Source organism: Metschnikowia bicuspidata (assembly GCF_001664035.1).
Source record: "Metschnikowia bicuspidata var. bicuspidata NRRL YB-4993 chromosome Unknown METBIscaffold_2, whole genome shotgun sequence".
Taxonomy (NCBI): Eukaryota; Fungi; Ascomycota; class Pichiomycetes; order Serinales; family Metschnikowiaceae; genus Metschnikowia; species Metschnikowia bicuspidata.
The window spans coordinates 1,613,502-1,625,740 of NW_017387732.1; the positions used below are offsets into that span (position 1 = coordinate 1,613,502).

Consider the following 12,239-nt stretch of genomic DNA (forward strand, 5'->3'; position numbering starts at 1 on the left):
CACGATTATATTGATGATTTTGTTGCGAGAAGGNGTTTCCCAATAGAGTTTTTCTGCAGTTTGATGCATGGTGCAACACTTGCAACCTTTATGAATATAAGAGAAGCTGTGTATAGCTTGTGATCCAGCACCAAGACTTGCCTGTGAAATGTAAATGTAGAGTTATATTTATTGCTATATATCTTTTGAATGAAGAAAACATCGAAGAGGCAAAGACCCCACAGATGTATGTTTGATTTCTTTTTTGATCTTTTTCTGATTTTTTGATTTTTTTTTTGATTTTTTTTTGATTTTTGGTTTCGAAAGAGATAGAAAGTACGGCCTGTTACGGCCTGTTTCTTTCTTTCTTCGTTAATCATCAGTCTACGAGAATGTTGCTAACAAATTAGTAGCACGATGCTGTCCATTGATTCAGTGGCCAGCAATTGTCTCAGTTTCCGAGACATAAACATCTTCTTGGTGTGGCTTATTGAAAATCTTCTTCGCTTATTTCAGCCAACACCAGGAAAGGATTCAAATTAGAGGAGGTATTTTTCATTGATGGGGTTGACCCCAAGGAACCCTTCTGATCAGTCAGGATTGATCCCGTTGTTGTCGCCATAATGACGCTCCGTTCAGGTCTTTTCCGGGAATTTCTGCGTTTTCTGCCTTGAACTTTCCAACCATCATCAGTAATATTAGATACCAAAGTATCAGACATTTCAACGGTAGTTCCGACTTTTTTGGAGCCCATATGTGGATCCTCTTCCGCGTCTGGGAGTGATCCCTCAAGCAAATCCTGGCTGAGTCCCAGGTCTTTCTCATCAATAGTTTCACAGGCAATATCCATCGAATTGATGACTGCATTTTTGGTCAGAGCCTCGTAGTTGTCCACAGCCAGATCCATAGCCGCAGAAATACCAGGACTCACGTTTTCAAGGGAAGAGAGCTCGAGATTTCCAGGAACTTTCTTGTGTGGTCTGCTTGGGCGTGGTTCCTGATAGTCGTTCTCATCGATGTCGGCCAAAACTAGAAAAGGGTTCTTAGAAAGAGAAGATTTGGAGACAGGAGATTCTGGCCCACTGGCGAGTTTCTTTCCAGAAGTCCCCGAAACTGTCCCCACTTTTGTGCCAGTCCTCCTGCGGCAATTTTTGCGCTTTCTTCCCTGAACTTGCCACCCAGACTCCATGTCAATATCTGGGTTAGCGGCAGGCAGAAGAGCGGTGGTTTCTACTTTGGAGATCTTAGATTCTCCATTGAAAATAGAATTATTGTCCGGGATCAATATTCCTTGCGTTCTTTTGATCTCATCAGTCTCAATGTAGTCTACAACTACGGCTGGCTTCATAGAAGAACCTGCCGAGGAGCCAAGCTTAGAGTCTGAGTTGAAAGAAAGAACGGAAGAAGCACCAGTGTCCCCATCGGACAATTCCAAAATGCTACCGTCGCTTGATGGAGAGGAGACAAAAGAGCAGTCCGTTTCTGTGGCCTTTGAATATTTGGGATGAGGGGCAGCAGAGGCAGCAGAGGCAGCAGCAATATGAACAGAGATGAAATCAGCATAGATGTTTGCACTGCGAGTCTGAATCTCAGGCTCAGCCCCGAAGGGGCCAGAGTAGTATTCTTCGATTTGAACAGCGTTCAAGTCCATGGTGGCAGATTCTGCCTGGACTGAGAGTTCAAGAAGGAGCACGACAAGAAAATAGCCTGTGAGGCAGAGCGCGGCGATTTCCGAAACGCAATTGATGAGTCTGAAGCAAAAAATCACTTGTGCAATCATGATGAAGCGTTTGTCCGTGAAGAATGGAGTGATGGAAGCGTGTTTGCAAAAGGTGGGGCGAACACCTGTTTATATAGGAAAGGTGACTTTTTGCAGTCGGCTGGCCTAACAAAGTACGGCTGCGAAAAGGGCTGCCCGATCCGCGCGCATCGTGTGAATTCACCAAGCCACCAAGTCACCAAGTCAATATCGAGTAAATTCGCTAAGTCGACATCGTAGCAGTTTTATCTTCTGATTTTGGCGACAGCATGGGGTGGGTTTTTGACCTCCAAGCGTGTCTTTCGTTGCCTTAGCTGAAAATCTCTGGAAAAAAAAAAGTATTGTGGCAATCACAGTACAAGTGATGAGAGTGCGCCAATCTTGTATAGGTCAAACAGGCGGCTGATGATTGTGTTCATCTTCACTACAGAAAAGAGTAGAAAACGACGGAAGTATTGAATTAGAGTTCGATACTTGCAAATGTGTTTTACACATATACGATATTAAGTAGATGAACAACCGGAGGGTGATTTGCACCCATTCAAAAGCGCATGCGCACTCGTCTCGCACGCCCTGATTCGTGGAACACCACATGAATAAACATGGGGCCAGAACCTAAGCGAGTTGAGTCTGAGTCGGCTCAAATTTTTAAAGACTCGATATCACGACGCTATTCGTAAATCACCTTAATTTGCATGCTCGATCAATTTAGTGGTGTTTACCGCAGCCTGAGCTGGTATTACGACACTGTGAACACCGTGCCATGAGAGAACATTTCCTGAGGTCCTTTCTGACACTCTTTAGATGTGAATCCCTCGTGCTCTATTTTTAGAGGTTCACACATGCTGCTAATCCCAAACAAGCTCGGAGACTGAGATTCGCTTTCTGGCGTGGCCCGTTGTGGGACATTTTGAATACATGTCGGACCTTTGACAATGATCGAGATAAGTGCACTGTCCTTGGTTCTGGCGTATGTTTGCAAGTGAACCAAAAGCAATTTCATCAAAGAGCTAAAGCTGCCTCAACAAAAAAACAGGCGCAACAAGCAATTATAAGTATTCACGCTGCAGAAGCCTTCAGAGACCTTTCTCTCCACTGTGATCTCGTGACTCGACTCCCACGCTTTGAGCTTTTAGCTGATGGATGCAAACACTTTAAACACAATTAATCACATCCTACATTCACCCAAATATTAATCCAGGCCCGAGACCCAAAACAATACATCTTGTACTGGAAACTAGGCTTTACGCTTTTGCATTAGCCAGTTGTACACCATCCATAGAGCTCAAACACCATGCGGTGGGCCGTGTATGATAGCCAATGCAGCAAAAAACACACAGCGTGCAGCAAAGCCATGCACGACACACTGGTATCCATAGTGCCGAAACGGAACCAGAGACCACTTCCCGCCTCGCCAATTTTGCGAAACCCAAAAACAACTGTCCTAATAAACCACGCTTATAGTGGGGCCCAGGGCCTGTCACGTGGTATCCGCCATGTAGCCATCCCTCACGTGGCAAAGGGAAAAAACTTCCGTACAGGGAGAGTTTCTATTCCTTTCCTTTTTTCTTCAAGGGTTTTTAGAGAATAGTAGTATTCTAAGGATCCGAAGTACCGTACATACTTGAATTGAGAAATCTGATATTGAAAGGGCCAGGCCGCGCACCCGTACACCCCGCCTCCCCCGGGTGCGCGCTGTTCTACCGCCATAGGAAACACCTTGGAGTACTGCGCCCCTAGCCTCACAAGACACGACATCTTTTTTTTTCTCTTGCCAAAACTCACCCTTGCTATGAAAAATAGCAGCAGTCAAGGACGGTACACTCCTGTTGCTCACACATTGCTGCTGCCACGTTCTCTGGACGAAAACCAGGCGTTTTTCGACGCCGAACCTGCCAGCTCTCTGCTTGCCGCCGGCACATTGAGCCAGGCCCCAGACTCACAGCCCAACCCGGAATCACGGCCAAACCCGGAGTCACGGCCATATCCGGAATCACAGCCATATCCGGAATCACAGCCAAATCCGGAATCACAGCCAAATCCGGAATCACAGCCAAATCCGGAATCACAGCCATATCCGGAATCACAGCCATATCCGGAATCACAGCCAAACCCGGAATCACAGCCATATCCAGAATTACAGCCATATCCGGAATCACAGCCATATCCAGAATTACAGCCACTTGCACATGACGGGCCCGGCTTGCTAGATCACCTGCAGCACGTGGCCATCGAGGGCACATCGTCGCACATGGCGTCTGGGTCCGAGGCGGAAGGAGCCTCGGCGGCCGATCTAGAGCGCCAAGGCGCCGCGCAGCCGGGCCGTCTCTCCGCGGCCAGTAGGCTCAAAAACGTGGTCAACTACTTGTTCCCGTTCAAGCAGACATATGAGCGGCTCAACAACGGCATCTCCACCGGGCGGCTCCAGCTGAACGCGCCGGGGCGGTTCGTGGGCCAAGGCACGGACGGTGTGTTCCGGAACCTCATGGCCAAGCCGGACACGGAGGAAAACCGCATGGAACAGGAGCAGCACCCGCCCACGTACGACGAGGCCGCGGCGGACTCGTCGCCCGAGTACTGGGAGGCCACCATGATCAGCCCGATGTACGAGGACGAGGTGTTCGTGCACGGCCTCCCGGTGGGCAACATAGCCAACTTCGTGTGGAACGTTCTCGTGTCGGTGGCGTTCCAGTTGGTGGGCTTTATGTTGTGCTACTTGCTCCACACGTCGCACGCGTCAAAACAGGGGACCAGGGCGGGCCTTGGTATCACCATTCTCATGTATGGGTACAACGTGATCCCGGCCAACTTCGGGCGCCCGGACAAGGTGCCCACGCGCTACGAGCCCTCTGACCCGAACCTGTTCGACATATCCAAGAGTCTGCCCATCGCTACGGGCGGTGCGGTGGACAACTACCTGCTGGGGTTTGTCCAGCACCTGGATACTAACGAGACCCAGAGTGGGGCCCAGACGCCTGTGTCGGCCTATGGCATCATGGCGCTCGGGGCGCTCATTCTTTTAAAGTCCTTGGTCGACTTCTACTTCATCAAGAGGGAAGAGAAGCGGATCTTGGCGCCGCGCGCTCTGGAGGAAGTCCACACGACCACAGAAGAAGTGGGGCACACGCCCCCAGCGTGATGACGCTTTATAATTCTGCGAGCTTTCGTGGGTCCTGGGGCTTCAATTCGTCTTGCAGCTGCCCTTCATCCTTCGACTTCGCTTAATCTGGGGCTTCGCTTAATCTGGGGCCTCGCTCAATCTCGGGGCTTGGCTCGATCTCGGGACTTGGCTTGATCTTGGGGCTTCGCTTAATCTTAAAAAGCTAACCACAGTGGGTATTACAGGTGCGGGCTGGGAGAGTATAGTACATTCGAAAATAGTAACAGGACTGTATCTCCTCTACGAATCCACGCATGCATTGGCCATATGTACAACAGGCACTTAAGCCATCAACACGAGCATCTTCTCGTAAATCGTGAACACAATGCCTCCGCTCAACACCAAACGGCCCAATCTGGGCGTGGCGCCCTTCCAGAACGTCAACAACCCTTCCTCCTTGAAGATTTTCACAAAACAGTTCAACGTGGACGAGTAGAGCTTGTCGGCGCCCAACGCCTGCATTCTCGTTTTCACCGTGTCAATGGGCATGGTCGTGTACACGGTGACAATGCCCGCAAAAGACCCCACGGCAAATGTCGCCGCAGAAGATAAAGGCTCCGAGGCCTTGGTGTTGGTGGCCAGCTGGATCATGGTCTTGATGGCATTATACGAGCCCAAACGCACGGCCTGGTTCGAGGCCTGTCTCAACGAAACAGGAACCACGCCTGCGTACATGCCCCGGAAGCCCATGTCTCTCACTAACTTCACTGTTCCGGAAACAAGCCCCGACTGATACTTGGGTTTGGCAGCCTGCTTGTCGTCTATGAGCGCCGTCTTGATGGCCTCGAAGGGAGTCACGGCAATGACAGACTCCAAGAGTCCTGCACCGAGTCCTGCAAGTACGCCCCGAGGGCCGGACAACTTGCCGTCCCGGTCGGCCAAAAGGGCCTTCATGGAGTCGAAACCAAGGAACCGGACCAGCGCCTTCACGGTGTTTCCCACCACGAATGCAGGACACCCGACATAGAGCGACGACACGCCCTGGGTCTTGGCGACATTGGTGATCAACACCAAAGGGTTTCTCGATGCCTTCGATGACTTGTCCACCAACTGCAATCTGGTCTTGGCGAACTCAAACGGGTATGTGATCACGCCCTCGATGGCGCCCGCAGTGCCGCCTGCGACAAACGATTTGAATGGGTCTGCTTTCTTGATTTATTAGTATGAAAAATTCGAAGAAGAGCCGGGGCTTTGAGCGATGACTCATGGCCAGCCTCGGCTGGCTTGAGTGCCCATGACGATTTTCTGAGATAAGACCCAGAAACTCTCGAATTAATCCGGTCACTTGATACGGATTTTGGGGTCATCTATGTCATGTGATTGATTTTGCATGTCCACATACCTTTTGTTCGGGCATTGAGTAGTCGACTCCGGCACCGGGGCGAAAAACTCCACCATTCTTCAAGGCAGCTCCATGTCGCGCACGGAATATGCACGATTGTGCGTGCGGCTTTCGGGCCGAGCATGGGACGTGAGTCTTCGATGGGGCTAGATCGAGGGTCTCATGCAGAATCCGATATGACGGTCTTTGATCTGGCACTATTTGATTTGGCATGACCCGGGCCTCATCAGTGGGTCATTTTGTGCGGCCGTGGAGCTTCTGCTGTTTCTCATAAGCTGCTTGGCAATGTCCGGGCGAGCGCTGCAACCTTTCCGAAAATAGCTCGAATGATGTCTTCACAGCGGAGAAGGATTCGAAAGAGCAATCACGCTATATGAGGGCCTGCAAGTCAAAGACATCTTTTCGAACCCACGAATTGATGACTTCTCTGGATTTTTTGACATCTTTTCGAACCCACGAATTGATGACTTCTCTGGATTTTTTGAGCCCAAGTTGATCATGTTTCCAATCTTTTTGAGCTCACAAATTGATGATGCTTGTGGTATTTCGATCTGATGATGATTCTGATCTTTTTGAGCCCAAGTTGATGATGATTCTCATGTTTTCGAGTTCACAAATTGATGATGCTTGTGACATTTCGATCTGATGATGCTTCTGATCTTTCTCAGTTGATGGTGCTCCTATCTCTGTTCAAAGCTTGCACGTTTACCTGGACAATTGGCCTCGCGCTCGTGCGTCCATTCTCCCCTGCAAACGGAAAATTCAAATGAAGGGACCCTGTTTCCCGTCTAGATGACTATCCTTTCGCCCAGCCGCATGTCCCTTCTCTTTCCCATCTCATCGGCCTCGCCGTGGGCAGGGTGGAGATTCACACGCCCGCTAGCCCCGGCTTGCGTTCACCGTCCTAGATGTCCTCGAAATCATCGAAGTCGTCATCGTCTTCTTCGTCGTCGTCGTCTTCCTGGGCCTCCTTCTCGGCCAAATTGGCATAATACGCCGCAAGCACATCCTGCGCCTCTTTGTCTTTGCGCTCCGCCTCCGTGAGTGGGCTGGCGCTTGGCACAGGAACCGCCGGCGCCGCGTCGCTCTCGGTTTTGATTCCCAGCTCCTCGTGCTTGACCGCGGGATCGGTGGATTCCGTGGGCGCAGGGCCTGCCGCAGCGGCCGTTTCGTCGTCGGGCACGCCGAAACCTGTGCTCTGGCCCACCGTTGAGGCCGAGTGCCACGAGGGCAAGGCGTTCTGCTCCAACTTCTGCCTCCTCTCCTCCTTCTCCTGCTGCTCCTTCTCGTAGTTCTCGTCGGAGGCGGTGATGGACACGTGCAACGTGGCATTGGCCTTCGAGGCGGCGTTCTGTAAGGACTGGGACATCTGCAGACTGGAGTTTCCCGCCACGCGCGTGGAAAGTGTGTACGAGGCAGTGGAGCTGGACTGGGCCGGGATGGCCTTCGTCAAGGCAGTCTCGAAGGTGTTGTCCTCGATGTGCGCGTTGTCGATTTTCTTCAAGTACCCGATGATCGGGTCCACCTGCACCATGAGCCGCTCCAAATTCTCCTGCTTGATGGACGCCTGCTGCAGCGAATCGTCCTCCATCAAAACCGCGCCGCAGGTGTCGCAGATGAACGACGACTTATCGTCACTCAAAAGCGAGATCGCGTCCAACTGGCTCACCTTGCGGCCGCACCGCGAGCACACGTACCCATGTGGGTTTCCGTACAGCGACATCTCGTCCTTGATTGCCGACACTATGGAGTGCACCCGCCATTTCACCGAATCTATGGCCTCGGTGATGTGGATGTAGTAGTACGTGCGGTTGGTCAAGCGCTGCTGTGAGTTTTCTTCCTTTTGGATGTGGTTGGCAAGTAGCTTGTCGTCCACAAGCTTGTTGCAGAGCGACCGCAACTCCTTCCGGTGGATGCCCAAGAGATAGATGAGATCGTCTTCGGAGAGCACCAGGTGGATCAAGACGGCGTCGATGATCAAAACGTAGGGCCGGGCATAAAAGCCGCGGGCCACGAAGCGGATGAGAGAGCGTGTGGTGTCGTCCATTTGCAGCCGTGGGTTCGAGAGTCCCGGGTTTGTGGCGTTTCGGTGGGGTTGGAAAGGTTGGATTTTCCATATGGCAGAGAACGAGCACAACAGCGGTGCGGTCACGTGACCGGGCGAGTTGGCGGGCAACGCCCACGGGCAACGCCAAACACGAGTATATTGTGACAACGACGCGGGGACGTGCATACTCCAAGCTCAAATGTGGCGGACTCTGCTGTTGCCATTTGCTTCCTTTTGTTTGTCGTGTTTTTCGCCCTTTCGCTGGCCATGCGAGGGCCAATGGTGCTTCCTTGCTCGGCAGGCAAATTGACATTTCTGGCACGGGCGGAAAAACGGAGGTCTCGGCAGAATCTTCTGGAAGCTCTCGGGGTCACCTGCATCCATCGTGTTCTACGGAGTGTTTGAAGTTGAAACATGGTGGGCACTGCAGTCTGGGGAATGCGTGAGAATGGCGGCTTCAAAAGCTTGTTTCAGAGGCGACTGGCCTTTGGGTTGAGCTTCCTCCCTCTCAGCGTTGACTTCACATCAGGCCATTTGATTTGGTGCCAAAAATTGCTGGTTGAGTGGTCTGGCAGTGTTTCTGGAGAACCTTTGGGGTGTCACGTGACAGCCCGGATCACCGTTGGCTCTGCAGCTGGACTTTTGGGGCCAAAGGTGGAGAACATGATCTAAATGAAATGGCGTGTTGGTGGGATACGCTCGTTCTAGTTTACTTGTTGTGATGTTGTCATGGGAGCTTGAGGCTTAACCCTTCGCTCCTTTCTAGAGCCTTCCTAGGCATGTGCAGAAACCCGAATTGGATGTATCATACCAGTGTGACATAACCCAGACAATCCAGGACTGGACTATTGTCAAGAAGAAATACTCTCAATTTGATTGCAACTGAGATGATCTCCAGGTATTCCCGTTCTGATCGTGGGCGCAGTATAACGTTGATGCACTGAACATCCAAAATGGGCTCTTTGAACCATTCCCTACTTTGATGTCACTGGGACACGAAAAGTGAATGTTTCTCCTCAATAGAGATGTGTTCGACCCCGAAGAAGCCACACCTTCCACTATGTAGAACGAGTCACCCGGCTGCAATCTGCACAAACGGTGTTTTGGGTTCTAATTTCAGCAATCGTCTACATCCATTTTCAGCTTCCAAATCAAACCTGTTGGTCCATAGAGCAAGTCCATAGCCCACTCCGCAACCAAGCACAGAGACCCGAACTGGGAAACCGAACTTAAATGCGAAATTAATACAACATGCTGATAAACTGAACTAAGAAGCCGAACGCAAAATTAAGAAACCAAACTAAGAAACCGAACTAAGAAACCGAACTAAGAAACCAAACTGAGAAACCAAACAAGAAACCAAACCTAGAAACCAAACTAAGGAACCTAACTGAGAAACCAAACAAGAAACCAAACCTAGAAACCAAACTAAGGAACCTAACTAAGAAATAAAACAGGAAACCAAAACCAAAATTAAGGAATCAAAGCTAAACCCCACACTAAAACCCCATGCCCCTGAGCTGATCACCATGAACTGTTCAAAGCAAGCAAACTAAAGTAAACTACTACACCGAATTCACGAGCCTGAACTAATCATTCGAAACACAATATATGACATCCAACTCACGAGCAACATCCAGTATCCCAATCACACTCCCAAAGCCATGGCACTGGACTGATGAACCTGAACCAATGAGAGCAAACAACCCGACCCAATCCGTGCATCTTAACTAATTAATCGAAACACAATATATGAATTAACAACCCAGCCCCATATCCATAGCCCCGAACCACCAAACCTGAACCCAATAAACAAACCCAATAAACCAACCCAATAAACCAACCCAATAAGCCAACCCAATAAGCCAACCCAATAAGCCAACCCAATAAGCCAACCCAATAAGCCAACCCAATAAGCCAACCCAATAAGCCAACCCAATAAGCCAACCCAATAAGCCAACCCAATAAACCAACCCAATAAACCAGATCCTCGTCCAAACCCATGTCCCCAGCAAAAAACCCTAACCCCCGCCAAGTCACCGCATGTCTCACTGGATTGCTGCGCCAGCTCCCCGCGCTTTCTCGCCACCAGCTTATTTCGCATAGTTGCAAAATATTACGTACCCCTCTTTTTCTCCCCCGCCCCGTTCGTTTGCTTTTCCTAACGAGTATCTACCAACCAGAAACCACAAACACGGCCATCCCACCTAGCCGCCCGCAGTATGTCGTTCACTACTAACGCCGAAATCGGCCAGTTTGGTGGCAAGCTATACAAGTTGTCCCATGACTCGGCGGCCACCAACTGCAAAATGGAGGTCAACGTCTATATCCCCGGCCCGGAGCCGCGCCGCGTGCCTGTTTTGTTGTACTTGTCGGGCTTGACGTGCACGCCCGACAATGCCACGGAAAAGTCGTTCTTGGCGTATTTCGCCGCCAAGTTCGGCTTTGCCCTTGTGTTTCCAGACACGTCGCCCCGCAACACGGGCATACCCGGCGAGGACGACGAGCACGATCTCGGCTCCGGCTCGGGCCACTACTTGAACGCCACGCAGCAGCCGTGGGCAAGGCACTACAACATGTTTTCGTACGTGCACGAAGAGCTCTTGGACAAATTGGCCAGCCGTTTCCCGCAGCTAGACATGGCGCGGATCTCGCTCACGGGCCACTCGATGGGCGGCGGCGGTGCCATTTCCGGCTTCCTAAAAAACCCGGGCAAGTACCGGAGCGTGAGTGCGTTTGCGCCGTTGTCCAACCCACTGAACGCTCCTTTGGGCACCAAGAACTTCGAGGCGTATTTGGGCAGGGACACGACGCTGTGGCGGCAGTACGACCCGGTGTACTTGATCCAAGAGTACACGCACGAGCACCAGCCGGACATCTTGATCCATCAGGGGGCGCAGGACGAGTTCTGGGCCGAGGAGGGCACCTTGCAGCCGGAGAACCTCGTCAAGGCGGCTGAGGATTCCAGCTACCGAGGCAAGGTTGACTTGAGGATCGTCGAGGGCTACGACCACCTGTACTTTTTCGTGAGTTCTTTTGCGGAGGAACATGCCGTCCACCATGCCAAGGCCTTGGGTTTGATTTGAGTGTGCGTGGGGCGTGCTCTGGTCGGGGAGATGGGAAGAGATATGGGGTGAGGGCTGGACTGGGACTGGCTTGATTGAGCGAAGAGCAGGGAGTAGAACTGACTTGACTGAGCGAAGAGCAGTGAGTAAGAGAACTGACTTGATTGAGTTACCTAACAAATCTGACTGGACTGGGTGGACTGAAGAGTCTGAAGTTGCGACGTCTGGAATGATGTTGCCAAATAGGACATTGGCTGTACTGTCCAAAATGTACGTTGGCTATATTCCCTGAGATGGTGTTTGTGGTGGGGTCGAAGCTGTTTTAGTTCGGCGCAGTATTATATTGAGGTGGTCACAGCTGGCTCCTCATACACGATGTTTCTGCTGACATCCTAGACTGGGCGCATGTATTTTGCACGTCAAGGTGCGTGATTGTTGTTACTGAAGTAGAATGAAGCTTATGTTCTCTGAGCTCCGTCACCCCAAGAGCCAATGCAAAACTCGTGAGCATTTGCAAAAATACACGAGAGTTGCGGGAATCTGAAGAGATGCCTGGAGGTGCTGTATCTATTTTCCCATCACTCCCATTGAACGTCATAATGGTGATGGCTTAGTACACGTCTTTGTATGAGCTGAATATTTGGAATATTCGCCACAGGCGGCATACAAAATGCATGGGTTTTGGGTCCCCATAGTACCCAGAATTGAAGGTGGGCAGTGCTTCGGGATCTAAGCTTGCACCATTGCTCCCCAAAGAATTGAGAATCGAAAGAATTGAGAGAATCGAAAGAATTGAGAGAATCGAAAGGATTGAGAGAATCGAAAGAATTGAGAGAATCGAAAGGATTGAGAGAATCGAAAGGATTGAGAGAATCGAAAGGATTGAG

General features: G+C 50.8%; 6 protein-coding genes across 6 annotated transcripts; 3 read left to right on the forward strand and 3 right to left on the reverse strand.

Annotated features, from left to right (window-relative positions):
• Window positions 1-282: 282 nt before the first annotated feature.
• On the reverse strand, window positions 283-886 carry METBIDRAFT_31251 (uncharacterized protein; the record flags this gene model as incomplete). The annotated part of the gene is given in 4 exon segments (XM_018855821.1): window positions 283-327; window positions 342-370; window positions 388-766; window positions 875-886. The coding sequence occupies 2 exon segments, from the start codon at window positions 884-886 to the stop codon at window positions 467-469; spliced, it is 312 nt and encodes a 103-aa protein (XP_018712830.1). The 3' UTR covers window positions 283-327; window positions 342-370; window positions 388-466.
• A 2,644-nt stretch (window positions 887-3,530) lies between these two features.
• Window positions 3,531-3,929, forward strand: METBIDRAFT_39536 (uncharacterized protein; the record flags this gene model as incomplete). Its single annotated transcript, XM_018857153.1, has 1 exon — window positions 3,531-3,929. A coding segment is annotated over one exon (399 nt), but the record flags the coding sequence as incomplete, so codon positions are not given.
• Window positions 3,930-4,010: 81 nt separating this feature from the next.
• Window positions 4,011-4,847, forward strand: METBIDRAFT_25035 (uncharacterized protein; the record flags this gene model as incomplete). Its single annotated transcript, XM_018855285.1, has 1 exon — window positions 4,011-4,847. A coding segment is annotated over one exon (837 nt), but the record flags the coding sequence as incomplete, so codon positions are not given.
• Window positions 4,848-5,180: 333 nt separating this feature from the next.
• CTP1 (Ctp1p) lies at window positions 5,181-6,683 on the reverse strand (the record flags this gene model as incomplete). The annotated part of the gene is made up of 2 exons (XM_018858760.1): window positions 5,181-6,040; window positions 6,653-6,683. 2 exons carry the CDS (start codon window positions 6,681-6,683, stop codon window positions 5,181-5,183), a joined length of 891 nt encoding a protein of 296 aa, XP_018712833.1.
• A 461-nt stretch (window positions 6,684-7,144) lies between these two features.
• Window positions 7,145-8,287, reverse strand: TFA1 (transcription factor TFIIE subunit; the record flags this gene model as incomplete). Its single annotated transcript, XM_018857193.1, has 1 exon — window positions 7,145-8,287. One exon carries the CDS (start codon window positions 8,285-8,287, stop codon window positions 7,145-7,147), a length of 1,143 nt encoding a protein of 380 aa, XP_018712834.1.
• A 2,222-nt stretch (window positions 8,288-10,509) lies between these two features.
• On the forward strand, window positions 10,510-11,373 carry METBIDRAFT_39899 (S-formylglutathione hydrol; the record flags this gene model as incomplete). The annotated part of the gene is made up of 1 exon (XM_018857199.1): window positions 10,510-11,373. The coding sequence occupies one exon, from the start codon at window positions 10,510-10,512 to the stop codon at window positions 11,371-11,373; it is 864 nt and encodes a 287-aa protein (XP_018712835.1).
• Between the last annotated feature and the right edge of the window lie 866 nt (window positions 11,374-12,239).